Raw genomic sequence first — 22324 nt, 5'->3', positions numbered from 1 at the left:
AGATGAGCTAGCCAGAGAGCAGTGGGGGCAGTTATGGGGCAGTGAGGAAGGTGAGCTTTGGGAAAGACTCTCCACCCCTCAGCACTTCAAAGACCTTGTCCTATGTGACCGCTTAACCAAGCCACTCCTGATGCTTCCCTCTGCCCAGGGGAAAAGGGTCTTTCTCAGATGTTTAACAGTTGTGAACCTGCTAAGACTTAGCATGACAGAACCAGTCAGCCACACCCTCCAGCAGCTGCAGATATCCTACCAGGCCCAAGTCTTAAGGCCAATGCCATGGTAGGTCTCTCACACCAGATGCCCCTGTCCCATGCCCACACCTTGGCCTGAAACCGTGGAAACCTGAGTGTGGGGTCCAGAAGAGACCTTTCCTCCCTGGTAAGTGTGATCCAGCTTCCCGACAAGTTCCCCACAGCAGACAGGCTCCTCTTCATTCCAAAAGCTCCATGTGGGATGTACTTGGTTCACGCCCCATACACCGAAAGGAGGGGGGGGGCAAAAGGTGAGGAGCTGTGGGAAGCATGGAGGGTTATTTTTAGCTCAGACTGTAGCTTACTCAGGAAATGGAACCATCAAAGGAATCATTCTCAAAGGCCATCAAGAGACGTGTGCCTGAGAGGTTTATGGGCTCAGACACCAGGTTAGGGAACCCTCCTGGATCAGTCATCATGTGACCTGCGCTTTAAGATAAGGCCAAATAAAGACAGCATGGCTTTAAGGACAGTTCCCTGAGTCCCAGCCTTAGGCCACTTAGTGAGTCCTCCTTAGGGGAGCAATAGACCCCTTTCCGGACCCTGTAGAGCCCACACAGTATTTTTCCTGTCTCCTGGTGGGCATAGGCACACCAAGACAGTCACTGAGACCTTGTCAGACCCAAGTCCTGAGCTTGGACACTGAAGAAAATTCTTCGCAATTGCAGCTTCTCCACGAACCACTGAACAAAAACTGGTTTCCCCAAGCTCTTTCCACACCACCCACCTCCAAAACCCCAGGTCTTGGCTGAATCCCCAGAGAGCAGCATTGTGGCTACAGCCAAGGTGACTGAGTTCACATTTCCTGGAGAATGGAGGAATGAACAGTCTCCAGATCAGAGCCAGACTACCGTATCTGGGGTCCTCTCAATTCTGTGTCCCCCCCAGTCCTTTTCAAATCCACCTTCCACTCCCTACCAAGACACCTGGAACTCTGGAGAGCCTGTTCTTAAGCCTTGCTCCAGATCCTACCTGCAATGACATCTGGAACTCAAGCAGCAATTCTTAACCTGTGGGTAGCGATCCATTGGGGGTTGTATATCAGGTATCCTGAATTTACAATATGATTCATAATAGCAGCAAAATAAGTTCTGAAATAGCAACAAAATAACCTTATGGTTGGGGACCACCATAACATGAGGGACTGTAGCTGGGCGTTGGTGGCACACGCCTTTAATCCCAGCACTCGGGAGGCAGAGGCAGGCGGATCTCTGTGAGTTTGAGGCCAGCCTGGTCTCCAGAGCGAGTGCCAGGATAGGCTCCAAAGCTACACAGAGAAACCCTGTCTCAAAAAACCAAAAAAAAAAAAAAAAAAAAAAAAAAAAACCATGAGGGACTGTATTAAAGGGTGGCAGCATTAGGAAGGTTGAGAACCACTATCCTCAAGTCTATGCTGAGCATTCCAATTTGCCTTCTCCCATGGGCCAGCTGCTCCGCCTGCACTGGGAATACCCAAATGCAGAGGCCAAACCCTGTTCCCACTCTAATCTCTTAAGCTCCTACCCCCATTCTACCCTGGCCAGGCTTCAGGAAAGAAGGGGCTGGAAAATGTTCACCGTAACAATGAAGACAGGGCCTTATCTATCGGCATTTTGGATGAGGACAGATGAGGAGGAGGTGTTAGGGACATAGGTAGGACAGATCAGCCACTCTGCCCAAAGCCAGGTCGGATCTCCAGGATCCATAGCCCAGGTAAGACCCTTCCTGAAAAGGGTTCAGAGATCATGATCCAAGGGATTCCCTTGCCCTTCTCTCCAAGAGACCAAGGGAGGGGCAGAGGCCAGCTGGAAGCTTGTAAATGGCTTTGAAGATGAAACAGGCCTGTGGCCAGGGATTGTTGACACAACCACACTAGGAGGCAAGCGAGTTGGAGCTTAAGAGGCCAGGCGCTGCCAAGCCAATAAAACACAGCTATTGTCTCTTCTTGGCCTCTTTTAATGCCAGCTACTGAAGGCATATAAAAGGGCCTTCAATGACCCAGGGAACACACGGCCTCAGCTCCATCCACTGTCAACTTCTCTCCTCTTTGCACGTGTCCTTTCCTCCACCATGACCTGTGGCTTTAGAACCGGAAACTTCAGCTGCGCCTCAGCCTGTGGGCCCAGGCCAGGCCGCTGCTGCATCTCTGCAGCTCCCTACAGGGGCATCTCCTGCTACCGTGGACTCTCTGGGGGCTTCGGCAGCCACAGCGTCTGTGGGGCCTTCCGCTCTGGCTCCTGTGGAAGAAGCTTTGGATACCGCTCTGGTGGAGTCTGCGGGCCCACACCCCCCTGCATCACCAGTGTCTCTGTCAATGAGAGCCTGCTCACACCCCTCAACCTGGAGATCGACCCCAATGCTCAGTGTGTGAAGCATGAGGAGAAGGAACAGATCAAGTGCCTCAACAGCAAGTTTGCAGCCTTCATCGACAAGGTGGGTGTCCTGGACCAGCCCCTTCCTGGAGCCCATCATAAACATGGCCAAGGCTGGGTGCTGAGGGGGATTCAGAGTGAGTACAAACAGGTAGAACCCCTAAGGCTAAAGGGGCACAGACAGAAAAAGATTGATAAGAGGAAACAAACTGAAAGTGGAACTACGACCTACAGAGCACAGGCACAGCCTCTCCCCAGGAGCTGCCCTCTGGGATTTTCCGGTCCATAAGACCAAGTAGATGCTCATGCAGTAAGGTGGGTGTTCTCTCCACATCGAGGGCAGAAAGTGTAACTGTGGAGACTGACTGGAAGCTCATCTCACAGAGCTGTTTTAATCCCATGTAGCAGCTGGACCAGGGTACTTTGTGCAAGCTACTACACTGAAGCTCATGCAGGCCTCAGTTACAGCCACAAACCCCATCCTCAGGACCTTATGGGAAGAGAGTCTACATATGGTCTGGGCTCCACAGACAGCTTCTGCAGAGCCAGGGTAAACTCGAGCCTGCAGCCTTCTTCATAGAACCCAGGTAGCCATATGTAGCTGAGATTGGAGCACAGGTAGTGAAGGCTCCAAGGAGAAAGCAGCTCTGGGCTGGGAAGAGCTGTCCAGAGCCAGCACACGTAAGACACTAAAGCTAGCACAGGAAAGAACTTACTGGGGATATAGCGTCTGCATCTGGGAGTGAACCAACCTGGTGGTGGCACACACACACACACACACACACACACACACACACACACACACACACACACACGGCATGCATGCATGCACATGTATGAGCCCAATAATCTGTAATATCAGAGTGGGATAAAGTTCCTGAAAATCAAGGGTCTCTCTCCACAGCCAGCTATGTTCCCTGGCCTCAGTTCCGCTCTTGAGCACAAGGGCAGAACACAAGGCATTTCTGCAGTCATATCCCAGGTGCCTATTATTCTAATTGTGCTGTTGTTTCAGGGTTCCATAATTGGCACACACTTCTCTCCCCAGAGTTTACAGTCTAAACAGGCCCACCGGTCCACATGCAGGTTGACTGTCACAGCTGCTTTGCTGTGTGTGTTATCTTCTCAGGGTAGCTTGCCTCTCTACACTTTGTGACAAGTGCTTTAACCACCCCCACGCTGCAGAGGGCTAAGTACCTTATCCAAGGTCATGTATTAAAAAAAGGCAGCTGAGTCCAGAAGGTATGGGTTAAGCACTTTCCGTGACACTAGGTGAACTGACTGGTTAGATTTCAAGAAGGAGCTACAGTCGGGAAATTGGTTCAGCCCCGGTATAGTTATGAAAAGATGACATGTAAACCAAGGAGGACATGGGCTTTCAGGTGCTGTTAATGTGCATGTGTGTGTGTGCCCGCATGATCACGCGCACATGTGCACACACACACACACACACACACACACACACACACACACACACACACACGGCATGCATGCATGCACATGTATGAGCACCCTTTGCTTTCTAATCCTGCAAGAGTCCATTCTCAGACTTTAATTCTCAATGGCAGGTGCGCTTCCTGGAGCAGCAGAACAAGCTGCTGGAGACCAAGTGGCAGTTCTACCAGAACCGCAAGTGCTGTGAGAGCAACGTGGAGCCACTGTTTGAGGGCTACATTGAGACCCTGAGGAGGGAGGCTGAGTGTGTGGAGGCTGACAGCGGGCGGCTGGCTGCTGAGCTCAACCATGCTCAGGAGGCCATGGAGGGCTACAAGAAGAGGTGAGGGCAGTGGAGAGTCTTAGCAGGAGCTCCCTGGGTACAGAACATCTGGCCTGTAGTTGGGATCTCTGCCTGCCTAGGTCAGGAAGCCCACTCTTCCTCGTCCATCAAGGAGCTCCTTTCTCTGCCTTCCTTCAGGCATAGAGTCCCTTTCCTTTGCAAGACAGCCTCAACAAACACTGGGGAAACCTACATTTCCTGGTCTCCAGAACTGGCCCTTAAGCTTCTAGATGCTGTTTTTAGGGTTTCCTCCCCCACTCTCCTCCTCCAAAACTTCCACATTCAGGCAGACACAACAGGATGCTACTAATGCAGCCATCGGCGTGCATGCTCCCTGCCCTTGGGGGTTTACAGTCTGCTGGGATGCAGGCATGGCATGGTCACCTATGGAGACTTTCAGTTCCATGTGGCGCAGCCATGAAGGATGGGCACTGAGTCTCAGAAAGCTTGTGCTTCTCAAAGGGTCCAGCCTTCTTCAGTGGCATGCTCTGCTACGGCCTGTGGTCACTAGCCCTGGCTCTGAGCAAGCCTTCCTACAAAGTGGTGCCTTGGCTCATACCAGGAAGACATAATAGACAGGATGCTGACCAAGGGCTCAGAGCAAAAGATGAGGGAAAACAGCATCACCCTCTGCCCAACTTCACACACACCTCTGAGTGTGTGTGTGTGTGTGTGTGTGTGTGTGTGTGTGTGTGTGTGTGTGTGTGTAAATGCTCACCTTCTAAATACCACTATCCGGTCTCTACTGCAAAGACTCAATATTTTCACGGGCCTGTGCCTGGAGCCTGGCTTCTCCCAGGTCCTCTAAGGAGGCCTGGAGTTCAGGCTGCTCTGGAGCCAGCTTCAAGGCCAAGGTCTACAGCCACTTGAACAAGGCCTCCTTTCCCTCCTGCCTCAGGTACGAAGAAGAAGTTGCACTCCGGGCCACAGCAGAAAATGAATTTGTGGCTCTAAAGAAGGTGAGTGATTAAAGATTGTCCCCACCCAGTTTTACCCCACCCTGTCCCCTCTGGCCTGGCACTCAGCACCCAGATGCCCCAAGGGCAAGGAAGAGCTACCATTATTGCTCTCTGCAAACCCCACAGGACGTGGACTGTGCCTACCTGCGCAAGTCAGACCTGGAGGCCAATGCAGAGGCACTGACCCAGGAGATTGACTTCCTGCGGCGGCTGTATGAAGAGGTAAGGGTAGTAGCCATGGCAAGTACACGTGAGGCTTGGAAGGAATCCCCAAACCCACCAAGCTCCCTACCATAAGGAACCTAATCTGACACATGAGCCAGGTTGGAGGTTGGAGAGCTTGGGCAGGGGACTGAAGAGCCAGGCAGACTGGATGAGCTGTCCTCCCATAGACCACCTATTCCTTCCTGGACCAACAGGTACAGCCCAGCCTTGCTGGTCCTAAGGTTGGTCTAAGAGAGCATCAGGCCCCATGGCACAATCTGTCCCTAGGGAACCATCTGGATACAGCTTGGGTTCACTGTGCCTAAGCAACTCCACAAGAAAGAATTTGAGAAATGCTTGTGGCTGCTTCAAATGCATATTTACAAACAGAAAGCTGCAGCTTTTCTAGGTGGCAGTAGTTCTGCTACAAATATGGCTGATGAGGAGAGTTATGGGGGTTGAGGAAATGGCAGGTGAAGAAAAGCCCAGACAACCTATCTTCCTTCTCTCTCCTCATCAGGAGATCCGAATCCTCCACGCCCACATCTCAGACACCTCTGTCATCGTCAAGATGGACAACAGCAGGGACCTGAACATGGACTGCATCGTGGCTGAGATCAAGGCTCAGTATGATGACATTGCCACCCGAAGCCGGGCAGAGGCCGAGTCCTGGTACCGCACCAAGGTGAGAGGTCACAACACCTGTCCTTAGACGACACAATGGGAAGGACTCCAGGATCTATGAGAAAAGGCTTCTTGTACCCCAAGAATCATAAGAAGATTGCAGTCAGCTCTGGGGGGGGAGGGGAGGCAGCCCTGGCTGAGCACCGGGCTACCTGCTGTGCATCTTGCACACTCAGTGGTGGTGTGCTCGCTCTCTGGGTCGATGTTGCATCCTGTGTCTCATGAGCATCTCTGCTTCCCCATGCCCAGTGTGAGGAGATGAAGGCCACAGTGATCAGGCACGGGGAGACCCTGCGCCGCACCAGAGAGGAGATGAATGAGCTGAACCGCATCATCCAGAGGCTGACAGCTGAGATTGAGAACGCCAAATGCCAGGTATGTTGGGCTCAGCTGTGCTGGGACCAGGGAGGCTGGGTGTCTGCTCAGTGCCATAGGGCCAGCATGTGCCCTGCCTGGATCTTACCATTTAGTATTCTTCCTATTTATATGGGCGGAATCCTGCCCATGGCCACTCTGATTGAACCAGGTCTATAAAGAAAAAGTTCTTATTTGAGGGTGAGGGATGTTTCCCAGCTGGTAGCAGACTGGATACATCCAGGTAATGCAGAGATGGACCCAGGAACCATAGGCCCTCTCATTCTCTTCTGTATCCCCAGAACACCAAGCTGGAGGCTGCAGTGACCCAGTCTGAGCAGCAGGGAGAGGCTGCCCTCACTGATGCCCGCTGCAAGCTGGCTGAGCTGGAGGCTGCCCTACAGAAGGCCAAGCAGGACATGGCCTGCCTGCTCAAGGAGTACCAGGAGGTGATGAACTCCAAGCTGGGGCTGGACATCGAGATCGCCACCTACAGGCGCCTGCTGGAGGGCGAGGAGCAGAGGTGGGTCCCTCACCCACTCCACTTCCACTACCTTGGGAACTTTCCCTGCTTAGACTGTCTCCCGCCCTTCAAATCTCGGTTTTAGCCTGACCGACGTAAGCTAGAACCATTTCTGACTGTGTCCCAATGCTCTTGAACTGGCTTTGGGTGGCCTCATCGCACAAGCTATTGCCACCATAGAGCCAGAGCTCCAGCCATCATAGGAGACTGATAGGATTAGAGCCAAGTGCCCTACCTCTGGGTCAGAACTTTTTTGGGTCCTACTCTTGGCTCTTACAAGATGGACACCTTGCCTATAGGCCCATGAGGTCTTGCTCTTGGTTTGAGCTGCAGGCCAACTTCTGCCCCTGGCCTGTGTGCCCAGGAGGACACCTTTGGTTACTTTGCAATGCTGTGACCACAGTGCTGGACAGAACAACATAAGTGCAGGGCGTGGGGGCATGGCTTTGTTCTCCTCTAGCTCACAGTCTCAGAGGATCTTGGCCCATCACAGCAAGGAGAATGTGGCAAGGCAGCTCTGTTCACAGCAGTGGAAGTATGTGGTGTGAGACGGTTCACATGATAGCAAACCAGCAGGATCAAGAGCCAGAGTCTAGGGTGTAGCCTTTGAAGTCTCACTTTTGGTGACCTACTTTCTCTGGCTCAATCCCACCTCCTAAAGTTCCAAAACAGCCAGCATTCAGAGACCAACCCTCAAAGCTTGAGCTTGTAGAGACCATTCCTTCCTAAAGCTGGGCCTAGCCAAGTCCATCAGGGGCTTGTTCGGGCTACGTGTTGCAGTCAGCTGAATAAAAGCAAGTGAGACTTGAAGCCAGTCTGAAGCCTGCTCACCGTAGCGTGCCCTGAAGGGCCACAACCACCACACAGACGCCTTTGTCTAAGTGACAGAAAGATAAATATGAATGGAACATGGTGTCTGAGGGAGACATGCCTCGTTCTGACTCCTCTCTCTTCCTTCCTTGCCTTTCCTCCACTCAGGCTGTGTGAAGGTGTCGGATCTGTGAACGTCTGTAAGTATAATGGACTCTGAAAGGAAATCGTAGGCTTTGGCATCAGCTAAGGTTTCCCAGTGTGGTATATAGACACTGGGAAAATATCACTAATAACTCCACTCAAGGGGACTAGGTTGCTCATACAGAAAGAGAGACTTGGGTTAGCTCCCAGAATGGCTGGGGTGGGAAAGGGAAAGATATCAATCCAAGGGACCTAAGAAGTCAGTTAGTATAATGTCTGCCTTGTAGAAGTCAGGGAGCAGAGTTCACAAAGGGAGTCATAGAGCAGAAGCAGGCCCATAACTCAGGTCTCCTGGCTCCCTAGGGGAGGCTTCCCTGCACAGTTTACAAACTAGAACTGAGGGCTGGAGGAATCAAATCGACCAAGGGAAGGTGACTAGCTGGGGTGGCCACCAGCCAGGCTTCAAGACCCTTCTCTTGTTCTCACAGGTGTCAGCAGCTCCCGTGGTGGAGTTGTGTCTGGGGACCTGTGTGTGTCTGGCTCACGGCCAGTGACAGGCAGTGTCTGCAGTGCCCCATGCAGTGGGAATGTGGCAGTGAGCACTGGCCTGTGTGCGCCCTGTGGAAGCGGCTCCTGTTACCAGGGGAGGTGTTAGAGGTCACGAGAGAGCCAGGAAGTGGCCTGCCCTACAAGGCTGAACACAGTAACCTCAAGGTCTGCTGCCCTTGTGTTCTGAGAATACAGTCCCTATCCCCAGCTGCCCTGTGTTCTGAGAATACAGTCCCCATCCCCAGCTGTCCTGTGTTCTGAGAATACTGTCCCCATCCCCAGCTGCCCTGTGTTCTGAGAATACTGTCCCCATCCCCAGCTGCCCTGTGTTCTGAGAATACTGTCCCCATCCCCAGCTTGTCCTGTCTTCTGAGAATACAGTTCCCATCCCCAGCAGCTGCCTTTCTGTCCAGCCACCTGCTGACAGCTACCAGCCTCCTGCCTCAGCTACAGCCCTGGCGGTGCCCAGTGCTGCTTCCTATGCCTCCAGCCTCTAGAACCTGTTGTGCAATAAACTTTGTGCCTACTCTCAGAGCTGTGTAAGGTGTTGCACTTTCTTGGGGTGACTGCATGCTGTCTCCTAGGGAGCCCAGCTGTCACTGGCTTGGTGATATGACCAAAGGACTGGGGCTACTGGAGCCTGTCCTTGTGGCAGACATCTCCAGGGCCTGTTCCCAAACAGAATTGCCTCCCAGCCCCACCAGGCAGAGCTCAAAGCATGGGCTTCCTATACCACACTTTAGACTAGGCCAGGTAGTTGTCCATGTGTTGCCCACCAAAGAGAGATGGTTGTTTCTCCTAAACACACATCCTTTTTTCATTACCAGTAACCTTCTCCATCGATTCCTGTGGTTGGTAAAGTGAGATGATGGGCTTTTTGCCTCCATCCTGAAGGAAACAGAGGCCACAGGCTCTGCTGAAAAGCAGGGTTGCATATCTGTCTGTCTGTCTGTCTGTCTGCCTGTCTGTACATCCATCAATTTGGGGGGGGCTGGGGAGTATCTGTCTGTCTGTCTGCCTATCCATCTGTGTGTGGGTGTAGGAGGTTGGGAGTAGGTGTCTGTCTGTCGGTCAGTCCTTCCATCTGTCTGTGTGGGTGTGGAAGATTGAGGGAGTATCTGTCTGTCTGCCCATCCAGTATCTGTATGTGGGTGTGGGAGTTAGGGTATGTGTCTGTCTGTCTGTTGGTCCATCTATCTGGGCATGGGACATGTGTGTCTGTCTGTCTGCTATCCATCTGTCTCTGTGTCTGTCTGTCTGTGTGGCTCTAACTCCCTTCCATCCATACCCCACTTTCTTCTCCCACGTATATTCACTCCCTGTACCCTAACACCACACACACATCACAGCAGCAACCATCAGAAGTGCCACCAGGACCACTTTGTGTCGCTCTGGCCCCCACTCCATGTTACCATTGCCACCTCGATGCCTTGTTCCCAGTACCTCAGTGTCTCATCCCTAACTCTAAGACAGCTACTCTGTTCTTCTCAGCCTGACCTCACCGGTCCTGGGAATACTCCAGAATAAAAGAGCCAGAAGAGTTCTGAGCCCAGGCTAGAGGAGCCTGACCTTAAAAGAACTCCATCCCCATGCATCCACCACTGCTGCCCTCCCCACTCCCCCCTTCCTCAGCCCTGCCTCTGCCCATGACCTCCTTCCCACCTCCCCACCCCCTCTTGAAAGATGTTCTACCCCTCACTCTTTAGGTCTTAGCCGTCTGGGATTTACACCAAGCTCCCTGTCACTCCTTGACAGTTTTCGGTCCCCAGCCTATCCCTCCTGCCTCACAGGCTCTCACTCATCCCATGGCATCACTCGTTGGCTCATACCCCTCACCCTGCAGCCTCACCTTGAGCATTCAGAGCCCCTCTACCATTGTACCCTGACCCAGGACCACTACACCAGCCTCCACCTTAGATCCCACTCTGCTCAAAGTCCTGCCTGGTTAAGCTAGAGGCCATGCTCAGAATCCTGAAGACTTCACTGGCCTCACTGCTCAGCAGCATGCCCTGCGTCCCCCCACACGCGATCTCTCTCCCACAACCCTGGCCCTGAAGGCTGCCTCTCCTGGATTCTTCCTACGCCTCCTCACTTCTTTCTCCTCTCTACTTTGCCAAGAACTGTAGTTAGCTTCCTTTCTTTCTTTTTACTCTTTACTCCTTGAGGGCTTACCACAAAGCTCCCCAAAAAAAATCTAGCCAGGTTTTCTTAACTTAAATTATCCGTCTGTCTTTTGCCTCTGGGCTTTTACCTTTCTCTATTTCTGCATATCTTTTCTTTCCTTCTTATTCCATGTCTGGCTGGGCGGCTGGCCCCTGGCATCCTCCTCTCCTCCTTTTCTCCTCTTTTCACTCCTCTTCTTCCTTCCTCTCTCTCTCTCTCTCTCTCTCTCTCTCTCTCTCTCTCTCTCTCTCTCTTTATTCTCTCTGCTTGTCAGCCCTGTCTATCCCTCTCCTACCTAGCTACTGGCCGTTCAGCTCTTTATTAAACCAATCAGGTGTTTTAGGCAAACAAAGTAACACAGCTTTACAGAGTTAAACAAATGCAACGTAAAATAATGCAACACATCTTTGCATCATTAAATAAATGTTCCACAGCATAAACAAATGTAATACATCTTTAACTAATATTCCACAACAAAGAGCAGCAGCACTCTTTGAGGCCACAGTCCTGTCCAGGACAGAAGCCAGTATCCTTCCTGGCCAGGATGCCCTTGGATTCAGCCACCAGAATTGTTCTTGTCTTCCTCCCAAACAGTTTTCTTAATGTTCCTTTTTCTCTCCCTACTGCCACAAAACCATATAATAAATGTTTGTGTCTTTCAACAAGCTTAGAATTAGTGAATAGCAATAAATTAATTAGCTGTATCAGTATTCTTTTTTAAGATTTATTTATTTTGTGTATATGAATGCTGTGTCTGCATGCACCAGATCTCATTATAGATGGTTGTGCGCCACAATGTGGTTGCTGGGAATTGAACTCAAGACCTCTGGAAGAGCAGTCAGCGCTCTTAAGCTCTGAGCCATCTCTCCAGACCCCTGTATCAGTATTCTTGACTGCAATTTATCTAGTAATTCTGATCCCCCTAAATATTGTGGCCACTGGTGATCACAATTGGTTGGTCAGTTGGCTGGGTTTTTGTTGTTGTTGTTGTTGTTGTTGTTGTTTTGTTTTGTTTTGTTTTTTGAGACAGAGTCTCACATCATGTAGTTGAGTCTCCAACTCACTATGTTGCCAAAGTTGGCTTTGATTTCCTGACCCTCCTGACCCAACTTCCTAAGTGCTTGGATTAAAGGTATACACCACCAAGCCCCCAGCTTCAGGTTCTTTTTATTCTGATAAGTTACTAATGTCACTCCTCAGATAACACACCACATTCACACAGTAATATATATGTAAGTGACAGAGTGGCTACAGGAGAGTTCAAGAGGCCATAGAGCTCATAGAGATCTTAATGAGCACAGAGAACTAACACATATGCAGGTGGCTGTGGGCCATTAGGAAAGAAAGCCATCTGGAAGGTGCAAAGCCAGGCCTACCCACCAGTGTTCCAGTCAGGTGAAGTCCGAGGCCAGGTCTGTATGGACACAATAGCCTTCACTGTTCTTAGTGTGTCGGATAAGTTCACAGGCCTATTTTTCTGATATAGTTTTAATCTGCTTGTATCCATGTATTTCCATCTACTCTGATAAGTTCATCGATGACACTTTTTAGTTTATATGAATGAGTACATTTATCAGTGTGCACCTCATGGCAGGTACGAGACAGTGTCAACACACACACACACACACACACACACACACACACACACACACACACGTGCACACAAGAGATGCAGTGTTAATGAGCCTGCCTAGTTATTTGTACTCAAATGGAGCCAACTTCTGTTTTGTAAAGTGGAATCACCCAGTACAAGGCTCAGTTCAAAAGCCACTGTTTTACACAACTCAGAGCAGGGTGAAGCTTGCTCATACCACACAGGAGCAGGGACCTCCACAGTACACAAGCTCCATCTTCTGTGGCTCCCTCTGCCCTCTAAGTGACCTCGGGTTATCTAAAAGAGTGTACTAGCACCCCACACTCTGGCTCTGACCCACCACTCGGTGTCTTTCAGGTCTCCCAGTGCCCTTCACTTGCTCCCCTGTGGGGGCCTCAGATGTCAACACCTGAACTGCATGGACATAAGCTCTGTGGGGCCCTTGCAGTTGTTCCCTTCTTGGAAGCTGCTCTGGGACATTGACACTTCTTCCCAAGGACTTGAGGAGGGGACCTTAAGGGAGGTAATCGCAGGAGGCTCATCACAGTGTCACATAGGGGAACCCAGGGAGTCATCCAATTTCCACCCTATCCAAGGCTGACATTGTATTCTCAGCTACAGTGATGAGTCTCTAGACCTGCCTCCCCGCCACCATAGTCACCTGTTGTGTGACTTTTCATGGGGAAACATGAACAAATGTCTACATATTCACCCAGATAGGGCACTGATTAAAAAACAAAACAAAACAAAAAAGTAAAGTCTCTAAGTCTATTTGAAGAACCAATGAGCTTATGGTGTTCCATATGTACAGAAATGTGGATGACTCAAAGACAGCTGTATCATGAAAAAGCCCACCCAGCCAGCATGGACAGTGACTCACACACACAGAGTGGCACCCTGGAGCTCTAGGTATGTTCCCTGTCAGTTCCACTTTTACAACCTTGAGCAGGGCCTATGAATCTGGGAAGCCTCCTGAACCTGGGCCTTCACTGTCTTCCTAGGTATTGTGAGCCTCCCTCCTCCTTCCTGGAGGGGCTTTTGCATTTGAAGAAAACAGTCAAAGGGGCTCTACAGAGCCCAGGGATTTAGGGCTGGGAGAAAGGGAACTGGGCAGGAGGATCAGTAGCCAGGGTTAGAAGCAATGCTGAAACTGAGACCTCAAGGAGAGGCAGGGGATCTCCATCAGAATCACCAAAGACTATAGAACCCACATTCACTCAGGTAAAGAGAGAGTTAAAAATGGTTGTCTTGTGCCGGTGTGGTGGCACATGCTTATAATACCAGCACTCAGGAAGCTGAGGCAGGATGATTATCATGAGTTTGAGACTAGCCTGGACCACACTGAGAGAGAGAGAGAGAGAGAGAGAGAGAGAGAGAGAGAGAGAGAGACAGAGAGACAGAGAGACAGAGAGACAGAGAGACAGAGAGAGACAGAGAGAGAGAGAGAGAGAGAGAGAGAGAGAGAGAGAGAGAGAGAGAGAGAGAGAGAAAGCCCATGTTCAGAATGAGTCTGCTCCCCTATAATTAGTTTTCTCTGGGAAACCCTTCACAGACACAAACAGAGATGTGCTTTGCAAATTATCCTAAGGTCACTCTCCATCCAATGAACTGAAAATCAAGATTAACCATAGCACCAAGCAGGCCTCAGCCATGTCTATCACCACAGCTCCTATAGTTTACTGTTTGCTACCCACCCCTCATTCCACCCAGTCTTCCACTGTAGTTAATAATTATTTATGGTAATTTCCTCTGCTCAATTATTTCCCTCGAATTCAAGCCTAGCTGACATACTCTAGCTGATAACCCTTGCCTAAGCTCACAGCTGGCAGCCAGCACCAGGACCAGCCTTGCCAGAAAGGCCCTAAGGAGCTCTCATCATCACAGTACCCGGAAAGATGTCAGGCAACGAGCAAGAGCTTCCCTGAAAGCCCACAGACTTGGGAGGGAGCAGGAGGAGTGAGGAAGTTGTGTTTGAACCCTCCCCGGCTAGGATCGTACTCAGTGGGAGAGCACTTGTCTAGGATGTGTAAAGACATGGGTTTGGTCCTCAACACCGAGGAGGAAAAAAGCATAAGTTTTAAAATGACACCTCTCTGGAAAGATTTGTTGTGTGCCACCACTGCCTGACATTCTTCCCCACAACAATGTAGGCACCATAGATCTATTTTTCAGATGAAGAACCAAAGTCTGATGAGGATGGGAGACCTGCCCGCTGTGGTGGAACTGGAAATAGCCAGACCTGGACTTCTGTTCCAATACAGCCTCCACTAACAAAGCCCTTTCCCCTCTCCTCAGAGAGCTGGGGACCACACTAGGAACAGTGTAACCCCTCCTCACTCTGAAGCAGAGAAACTGGACACTCAGGATGGAAGCAACTTGCTCATTCACCCACACAGCAGGTGACAGTCACCGCTCTGAATGCCAGGTCTTCTGCCCCGACCTACCAGGAGTTCCTCTCCTCTGCCACTCACTGCCTTTTCTCCATTCTCCCATCCCTTCCTCAAGCACTGAACCCCAGAATTGTCCTTCAAGGAAGGGGAGCAAAATGGACTGTGGCTGAGAAGCCCTCAGTGACATTGCGCCTTGTCTAAAGATATCTTTGCTTATCACAATAAGGGGAAGAGAAATATCTGCCTGCATCTAGTGACAGAGCCCAAGGATGCTACAAAATAAAATGTCCCTGGAGACCCCAGGGACAGTCCCCCAGGCCATAATGCACAGTGCTTGAGACAGAACACCTCAGTTAGAATACTGACCACTGCACAAGACTCTGTCTTGAATCTGACTTTGTTGTCCACAAGGCCTGATTTCTCCAGGCCAGACAGAAGGTGCCTACTGTATGTTTTTGTCTACTGAAAACATACAGGTAGCTGGGGGTCCTGAGACCTCTGGCAGAGGCCCCTGTCATAGGCAGCATTTTGGAGAGTCTAAGGCACAGGTTTGATTCACTGCAATTAGTTTATTGGGAACGCAGAGGGAGACAAAGGCAAAAGTGCAGGCAGCTGAGTCCCTGGGTTGGGGATACCTGCTGCCAGGCAGACCCTAAAGGAGATGCTCTGGGTCACGTGGTCTCTGGCTGAGTGACAGGAAAACCAGCAACCATGTTAGTCCCTGTCTCCATGCCCAAGCAAAAGCATGCTAGGAACCCAGCAGACAAAGAGGATCCTAGGGCAGCAGATCCTCCAAGATCTTAAGACCAGTAAATCCAGCAAATAAATAAAAAGAAAAGAAACAGAAGGGGAAATAAAAGCAAGAATCCTCGGAATAAGTTGCTAGGGAAGGCTACAGAATTGGATGGAGGCGCTGAGGCCACTGTCTCTCTGTGCGGTCACAGGGTGCGCGGTGGCAGCACTGAGGCTTCCTAGCACTTCTTACAGCCTCCGCTACAGGAGCCGGCTCCGGAGCAGGGAGCGCAGGCATTAGGGGTGCCCACCACCACGTTGCCGCTGCAGGGGGCGCTGCACACTCGGGTGTTGACAGCAGGGGCAGTACCAGAGACGCAGAGATCGCCACAGACGACGCCACCGCGGGAGCTGCTCACGCCTGAAAGCAGGGAGAACAAGGGAGACCGCGTCAGCCACTGCCACTGCCAGGCAGCTGGGCAGCAAGCGCGTGTGTTCCCGCCCCCAAAGACTCACATCACCCCGCAGGAAAGGGGAAGGCTGGGATTACTTACACACATTCACGGAGCCAACGCCTTCACACAACCTGTGGGAGAGGAAAGCGAGACATTAGTGCACGGGAAAGGGTGGAACAGGTAACATCTTGGGCCCTGCTAGGAAGAGACTGGGAAACCAGGAGCTGGTTTGGGGTGGGAGGCACCATGTTTGTTCTGAAGGCAAGGCATGCCTCCGTGTCACCAGGCTTATTCTCTGTGCACCCTGAGTTTTAGCCTCCCCAGAGGGGTCTAGGTCTTCTCCCAGAATAATCCAATTGCTCTCATGGGGACAAAGAGACCTAGACACACATGGTGAAGCACTTGCTGTTGCCCTGTTGGTTCTGAGTTGTGAGTGCATTCCAGGGGAACAGATGTGACCTTCTAAATCCTATATGATTGTCATCATGGCAATATGGGCCTAAAGGAAACCAGAATTTTTACCCCAGTGTCTAAAGACAATGTTTATCTTCATAAATGACTCCCCAGTTTAAAAAAAAAATGAGACATTAGAAACTTAGAGCCAGCTTTGAATCACCTACAACAGTCATCTCATTGGACACCCAGAGAGGAAATGGCTAAAACTCCAATTCCACCTGGCCTGTATCTCTTCCACTTGACATTATCTCACAGAAGAGAACCAAGCAGAGTTGTCCTAAACACAAAATGGTCAAGGTGCTGGCAAACTCAACCTCAGATCCTACAACCCGCCCTCTGTGGTCTCCTAGGTAACTGCTTCTCTCCCAGTACGTGGTGGAGGAACTGTGGTTCCTTTCCCAGCGCTCTGTCTATATCTCTCTCCAACTTTCAGATACCTGAGGGGCCATCACCTATGTGTCTGGGCTTCCCAAACTACTTCACTGTGTTGGGACGATTTCTCTATGTGATAACACAGACTTCCAGATACCAAGCCTATGACCCCATGACCCCAGTACACACAATTCTCCATCTGTGTGCCACCCTGGAGGCTGGCATTATACAAAAAGAAGTTCCAGACATGACCAAATGACTGACTAGGAAACAGAAAGCAAGGGTGCAATATGAGATCTTGGTTCAGAGTAGGGTCCTTAAGAGCTTGGGTTGCCAGGGGTCATCCACCCCAGGAAGGCAGAATGGCCAGAGGTTCCTCCACCAGTACACAACTCCAAAGCTTGAAAACTAACAAAGTTCCTCAGCTGTCCATACCACAGTCTGAACTGCAATGGGAGAGCACTTTAGGGCACTCATTGCCAAATAGTTAAGCAGGAGTTGGTGGAATCTGCTATAATGAGATAAATATGCTGCTATAATGAGATAAATCTGAAATTCCAAGGTTGGAGTGGAGTTAGCAAGGGCCAGGTTAGGAAAGAAGATGGAATCCTAGAAATACATGTAGACCTTGCTGGGGAAAGAGGAAACAAATCCTAGGATGGACTCCAGCTCAGTCTCAAGGAGCAAACCCAGTACTTCCCTGTTGGCAGCCTCAGCGACAGGCAAGCATGAGGAAGTGACATGGAGCTAGATCAAGGTTAAAGGACTTACACAGATCTCCTATGCACGTGCAGGATGGTGAGATGAGGAAGCGAGGTTGACAGCTACCCAAGGTGAGAGGCTCTCAATGCTGAGGACCCAAAAAGGGTTGGGAGAATGAAAAACTACAGGACCCACCTCTGCTCCTCGCCCTCCAGCAGGCGCCTGTAGGTGGCGATCTCGATGTCCAGCCCCAGCTTGGAGTTCATCACCTCCTGGTACTCCTTGAGCAAGCAGGCCATGTCCTGCTTGGCCTTCTGTAGGGCAGCCTCCAGCTCAGCCAGCTTGCAGCGGGCATCAGTGAGGGCAGCCTCTCCCTGCTGCTCAGACTGGGTCACTGCAGCCTCCAGCTTGGTGTTCTGGGGACACAGAAGAGAATGAGATGGTCTATGGTTCCTGGGTCCATCTCTGTATTACCTACCAGCTGGGAAACATCCCTCACCCTCAAATAAGAACTTTTTCTTTATAGACCTGGTTCAATCAGAGTGGCCATGGGCAGGATTCCGCCCATATAAATAGGAAGAATACTAAATGGTAAGATCCAGGCAGGGCACATGCTGGCCCTATGGTACTGAGCAGACACCCAGCCTCCCTGGTCCCAGCACAGCTGAGCCCAACATACCTGGCACTTGGCGTTCTCAATCTCAGCTGTCAGCCTCTGGATGATGCGGTTCAGCTCATTCATCTCCTCTCTGGTGCGGCGCAGGGTCTCCCCGTGCCTGATCACTGTGGCCTTCATCTCCTCACACTGGGCATGGGGAAGCAGAGATGCTCATGAGACACAGGATGCAACATCGACCCAGAGAGCGAGCACACCACCACTGAGTGTGCAAGATGCACAGCAGGTAGCCCGGTGCTCAGCCAGGGCTGCTTCCCCCCCTCCCCCCAGAGCTGACTGCAATCTTCTTGTGATTCTTGGGGTACAAGAAGCCTTTTCTCATAGATCCTGGAGTCCTTCCCACTGTCTTGTCTAAGGACAGGTGTTGTGACCTCTCACCTTGGTGCGGTACCAGGACTCGGCCTCTGCCCGGCTGCGGGTGGCAATGTCATCATACTGAGCCTTGATCTCAGCCACGATGCAGTCCATGTTCAGATCCCTGCTGTTGTCCATCTTGACGATGACAGAGGTGTCTGAGATGTGGGCGTGGAGGATTCGGATCTCCTGATGAGGAGGGAACAGCAAGCAGTCAAAAGCTTGTTGAAAATTCAGTCTAACCCCACATACTGCTGCCGGCCTCTCAGACCTCCCTTAGTCCACACAGGACTTCACAGCCATGGAATGACTGTCTTTAGGCTACTTGCCAGGCTTCCACCTGGCTGCTGCTCTCACCTCCTCATACAGCCTCCTCAGGAAGTCGATCTCCTGGGTCAGTGCCTCAACGTTGGCCTCCAGGTCTGATTTGCGCAGGTAGGCACAGTCCACGTCCTGGGAAGCAGCGATATGTGAACCTGAATCACTTGGATGATCATGTCCCAAACTCCTCTCTCTCTCTCCATCCACCCCATGCAGCACAGGGGAGAAAGATCCCTGTGTACAAGCCATCTCTGCCCCCACTTCCCAGCATGCACTTGGCATCTTCTCAGGACTGGAGACTTGCTGCCTCTCAGCCCCCAAGACATCTTCCCTCTTGTCACTCTTTGGCCCATTCTACTCTAAAAAGTTTGCCAGTGGCTCCCAGATCAGCCATCTGACCCTGACCTGAACCAGCAGGGCTTAGAGAGGCCACCTGGCCACTCCTAGTGACCCTATTATCCTATACCTACCGGCTTGGGTCCTAACATTCTGGTCAGAATATAAAATGGGATGTAGAACACACCACTTTTCAATGGGCTGAATGAAGCCCTGTGGCTGCTGCTACCCCAGCCATACACTCAGAAGCAGGGAAAGGCACACCAATATAGGCACCACCCCGCAACAGGGCAGGAAGCAATAGACCTTGCTGATACGTGGCTCCATGGTAGTGGAACTGTAAGTCTCCTCTAGGCACCAAACTTCTAACTGACTGCTGCCTTGACAATAGCCCTTTGTCACAAGCCTGGGTATGACATTCATTGAGCTACCTCACTGAGAATTTTCCTGTACTGTTGTAAAAAGGTCACAACTTCTGCAGAGGTTAAGCCTTGGGGTCGCCACAAGCACAGTGTGTCCCCAGGTGTCCACATTGCCCTGCCTCCCACATCCCTGCTACTTGCCTTCTTTAGGGCCACAAACTCGTTCTCGGCTGTGGCTCTCAGGGAAACTTCCTCCTCGTACCTAGGAGAGGAAAGGAAAAGGAGACAGTGTGAAGAAACCTTTCCCTCTGTGCCAGGGGATGAAGTAGATGAGCCCTCACTGCTCTTGGCCCCACCAGGTCTTTCTGGAGAAAGCTGGGCTATCTGGGAGTGGAATCAGGCTATAAGGGAACATGCCACTACTGTTCTGATGTCACCACAGGAAGGAAATGAGGATCCAAGCCCAACTTCATCTGGGAATGGAGAGGTCTTGGGTACTGCAGTTCCAGCCTCCCCTCCCTCGCATGTTAGCCCCAGCCCAGCTGCTGAGTAGACCCAGAGCCCAAGGGTTCATTAGGAAGACAGGGAGACAGAAGAGCATGGGTCCTGGCCCTCCTGCTTCCCTGTTCAGGGGACACAGTCAGAAAGGGTGCATGGGGGTCTCGGGGCTGTCCTTTCCCAGAAAAGGTAGAGCTGTTGGTCTGTCTCCAGAGGGAAAGCTGAGGCCGAAACAGTTCACTCTGGCACTCTCCAAACCTCTCCAGGGAGCATCTGTGAAGATACTTCACAGCAGGATCCCACAATATCCTCAACCTGGCTAGACTTTTGCTGTCTGTGTCCTGACTTTTGATATTAGGCACATCTTATGGCAGTACCACAGCAGGCCATTTTCACCTCTTCTTGTAGCCCTCCATGGCCTCCTGAGCATGGTTGAGCTCAGCAGCCAGCCGCCCGCTGTCAGCCTCCACACACTCAGCCTCCCTCCTCAGGGTCTCAATGTAGCCCTCAAACAGTGGCTCCACGTTGCTCTCACAGCACTTGCGGTTCTGGTAGAACTGCCACTTGGTCTCCAGCAGCTTGTTCTGCTGCTCCAGGAAACGCACCTGCCATGGGAGTGAGAAAGGGTTCAGAGGCAGATCTGGGGTGATGGTGGAGATGGTGGAGGGGCTCTGGGAAGGAGCCAACTCTCCATTCCCTTATCTCGGTCCTGCCTCAGCTTTTCCACGTGGGGAGAATACAAGGGACAGGCTCGGTGTCCACACTCACAGACCCAGGTGGCCACTTCAGTGTCCTGTGCTGGTACTATCCTCTGAAGCTAGGAAGGAAGGACACCCCCAAAGCAGAGCACCTACATTCATATCCCAGTATGAGGGGCTGGCATGGATCCAGGGAGGTGGTGACCAGGACATCTGGAGGAGCTCTCTAGGCTGGCCTCTGGCCCTCCCCCAGCAGTCTGCCTCCCTTCCTGTCAGCTGAAGTGCAACCTTCCTCATTGGGCTGCCCACAGCTCCATGCTGCAGTCCTCTGGGACTCCCTTCTGTCAGCTTGTGCCAGGGCAGCCTGACCATAAGCCCTGCTTCTTGGGACTGGCAGATGAGCCCTGTGGGTCCTTAGTGTGCCCATCTGGACACATCTCTCCCTTGGCACTAGGCATCAATATGAGAGGTCTTTCTGCCTCCTGTCCCCCTCAGCACCCAGCCTTGGCCATGTTTATGATGGGCTCCAGGAAGGGGCTGGTCCAGGACACCCACCTTGTCGATGAAGGCTGCAAACTTGCTGTTGAGGCACTTGATCTGTTCCTTCTCCTCATGCTTCACACACTGAGCATTGGGGTCAATCTCCAGGTTGAGGGGTGTGAGCAGGCTCTCATTGACAGAGACACTGGTGATGCAGGGGGGTGTGGGCCCACAGACTCCACCAGAGCGGTATCCGAAGCTTCTTCCACAGGAGCCAGAGCGGAAGGCCCCACAGACGCTGTGGCTGCCGAAGCCTCCTGAGAGTCCACGGTAGCAGGAGATGCCCCTGTAGGGAGCTGCAGAGATGCAGCAGCGGCCTGGCCTGGGCCCACAGGCTGAGGCGCAGCTGAAGGCGCGGCCACCACAGTAGGATCCACAAGTCATGATTATCTGGGGAGAAGGGGGACTATGAGACTGGAGACGTCCAAGTGGAGGTAACAGTGGACGTGGATTTGGGTGTTTACCTCTTTAGATTTTGTTGGCCTTTTATATATGTGGGGACCTTGACTGTGACCACGTGGTCTAAAGCAATTAGCTGCCTTTATGAGCTTGGCTTGTTAGCTGTTGTGGCTCCTTCTTAAGTGTGCTTAATTGGTGCCCATTTGCAGCCAGATGTTTATGGTCCTTTACCCTAAACTGTACAATTTTCTTCTTCAAAGGGCCAGCTCACCTCCTCCATCCTCTGCTCATGTTCCCAATACTCAGAAACAGAGGTAGAAAGACAGGGTAGGTGATTCAGGCTGCAAGGAAAATGGAGAAGGGACTGAGCTGTAGCTCCAATGGGCTGAATTGAAAAATAGCGACACCGCTGTCCATGGTCCTGACCCAGCCAGGCTAGGGAAGCAGGTGGCATGGAACTGGTAAGCTAAGTGGGATTCCTCGCCTAGGTGGCTCTTTTCTGTGCCCCCTAAGGCCCCATATCTACATAATCTCTAAGTTAGTCATCTTCTCCCTCCTCCATCTTCTGGACCTACTGTCCATTCCTTTCCTCATCAAGTTGCCTTTCACACACACTCACAGGCTTCTTGTCTATGTTTGCCTGTACAGGCCACACACACACACACACACA

General features: G+C 51.5%; 2 protein-coding genes across 2 annotated transcripts; one reads left to right on the top strand and one right to left on the bottom strand.

The window, feature by feature from the left end:
- Positions 1-2300: 2300 nt before the first annotated feature.
- On the top strand, positions 2301-8712 carry LOC100764732 (keratin, type II cuticular Hb1). Its single transcript, XM_027396027.2, has 9 exons — positions 2301-2663; positions 4171-4379; positions 5278-5338; positions 5465-5560; positions 6063-6227; positions 6476-6601; positions 6883-7103; positions 8082-8113; positions 8546-8712. The coding sequence occupies exons 1-9, from the start codon at positions 2301-2303 to the stop codon at positions 8710-8712; spliced, it is 1440 nt and encodes a 479-aa protein (XP_027251828.1).
- A 7012-nt stretch (positions 8713-15724) lies between these two features.
- LOC100764435 (keratin, type II cuticular Hb6) lies at positions 15725-21639 on the bottom strand. The gene is made up of 9 exons (XM_027396026.1): positions 21271-21639; positions 20414-20622; positions 19721-19781; positions 18858-18953; positions 18525-18689; positions 18150-18275; positions 17666-17886; positions 16040-16071; positions 15725-15906 (listed from the first exon to the last, which is right to left on the bottom strand). Exons 1-9 carry the CDS (start codon positions 21637-21639, stop codon positions 15725-15727), a joined length of 1461 nt encoding a protein of 486 aa, XP_027251827.1.
- Positions 21640-22324: the final 685 nt, after the last annotated feature.

This window comes from Cricetulus griseus, chromosome 2 (genome assembly GCF_003668045.3).
Source record: "Cricetulus griseus strain 17A/GY chromosome 2, alternate assembly CriGri-PICRH-1.0, whole genome shotgun sequence".
Classification (NCBI taxonomy): domain Eukaryota; kingdom Metazoa; phylum Chordata; class Mammalia; order Rodentia; family Cricetidae; genus Cricetulus; species Cricetulus griseus.
Note: the sequence above shows the minus strand (reverse complement) of the source record. Positions and strands in the feature narration are given on the sequence as shown.

Excerpts from the sequence above, each read along its gene's own strand:
- LOC100764732 (XM_027396027.2), top strand. The coding sequence starts at position 2,301 with ATGACCTGTGGCTTTAGAACCGGAAACTTCAGCTGCGCCTCAGCCTGT. Across the intron at positions 2,664-4,170 it reads TTGCAGCCTTCATCGACAAG|GTGCGCTTCCTGGAGCAGCA; the intron begins GTGGGTGTCCTG and ends TCTCAATGGCAG. Across the intron at positions 7,104-8,081 it reads CTGGAGGGCGAGGAGCAGAG|GCTGTGTGAAGGTGTCGGAT; the intron begins GTGGGTCCCTCA and ends TCCTCCACTCAG.
- LOC100764435 (XM_027396026.1), bottom strand. The coding sequence starts at position 21,639 with ATGACTTGTGGATCCTACTGTGGTGGCCGCGCCTTCAGCTGCGCCTCA. Across the intron at positions 18,276-18,524 it reads AGTCCTGGTACCGCACCAAG|TGTGAGGAGATGAAGGCCAC; the intron begins GTGAGAGGTCAC and ends CCCCATGCCCAG. Across the intron at positions 15,907-16,039 it reads CGTTGGCTCCGTGAATGTGT|GCGTGAGCAGCTCCCGCGGT; the intron begins GTAAGTAATCCC and ends CCCTGCTTTCAG.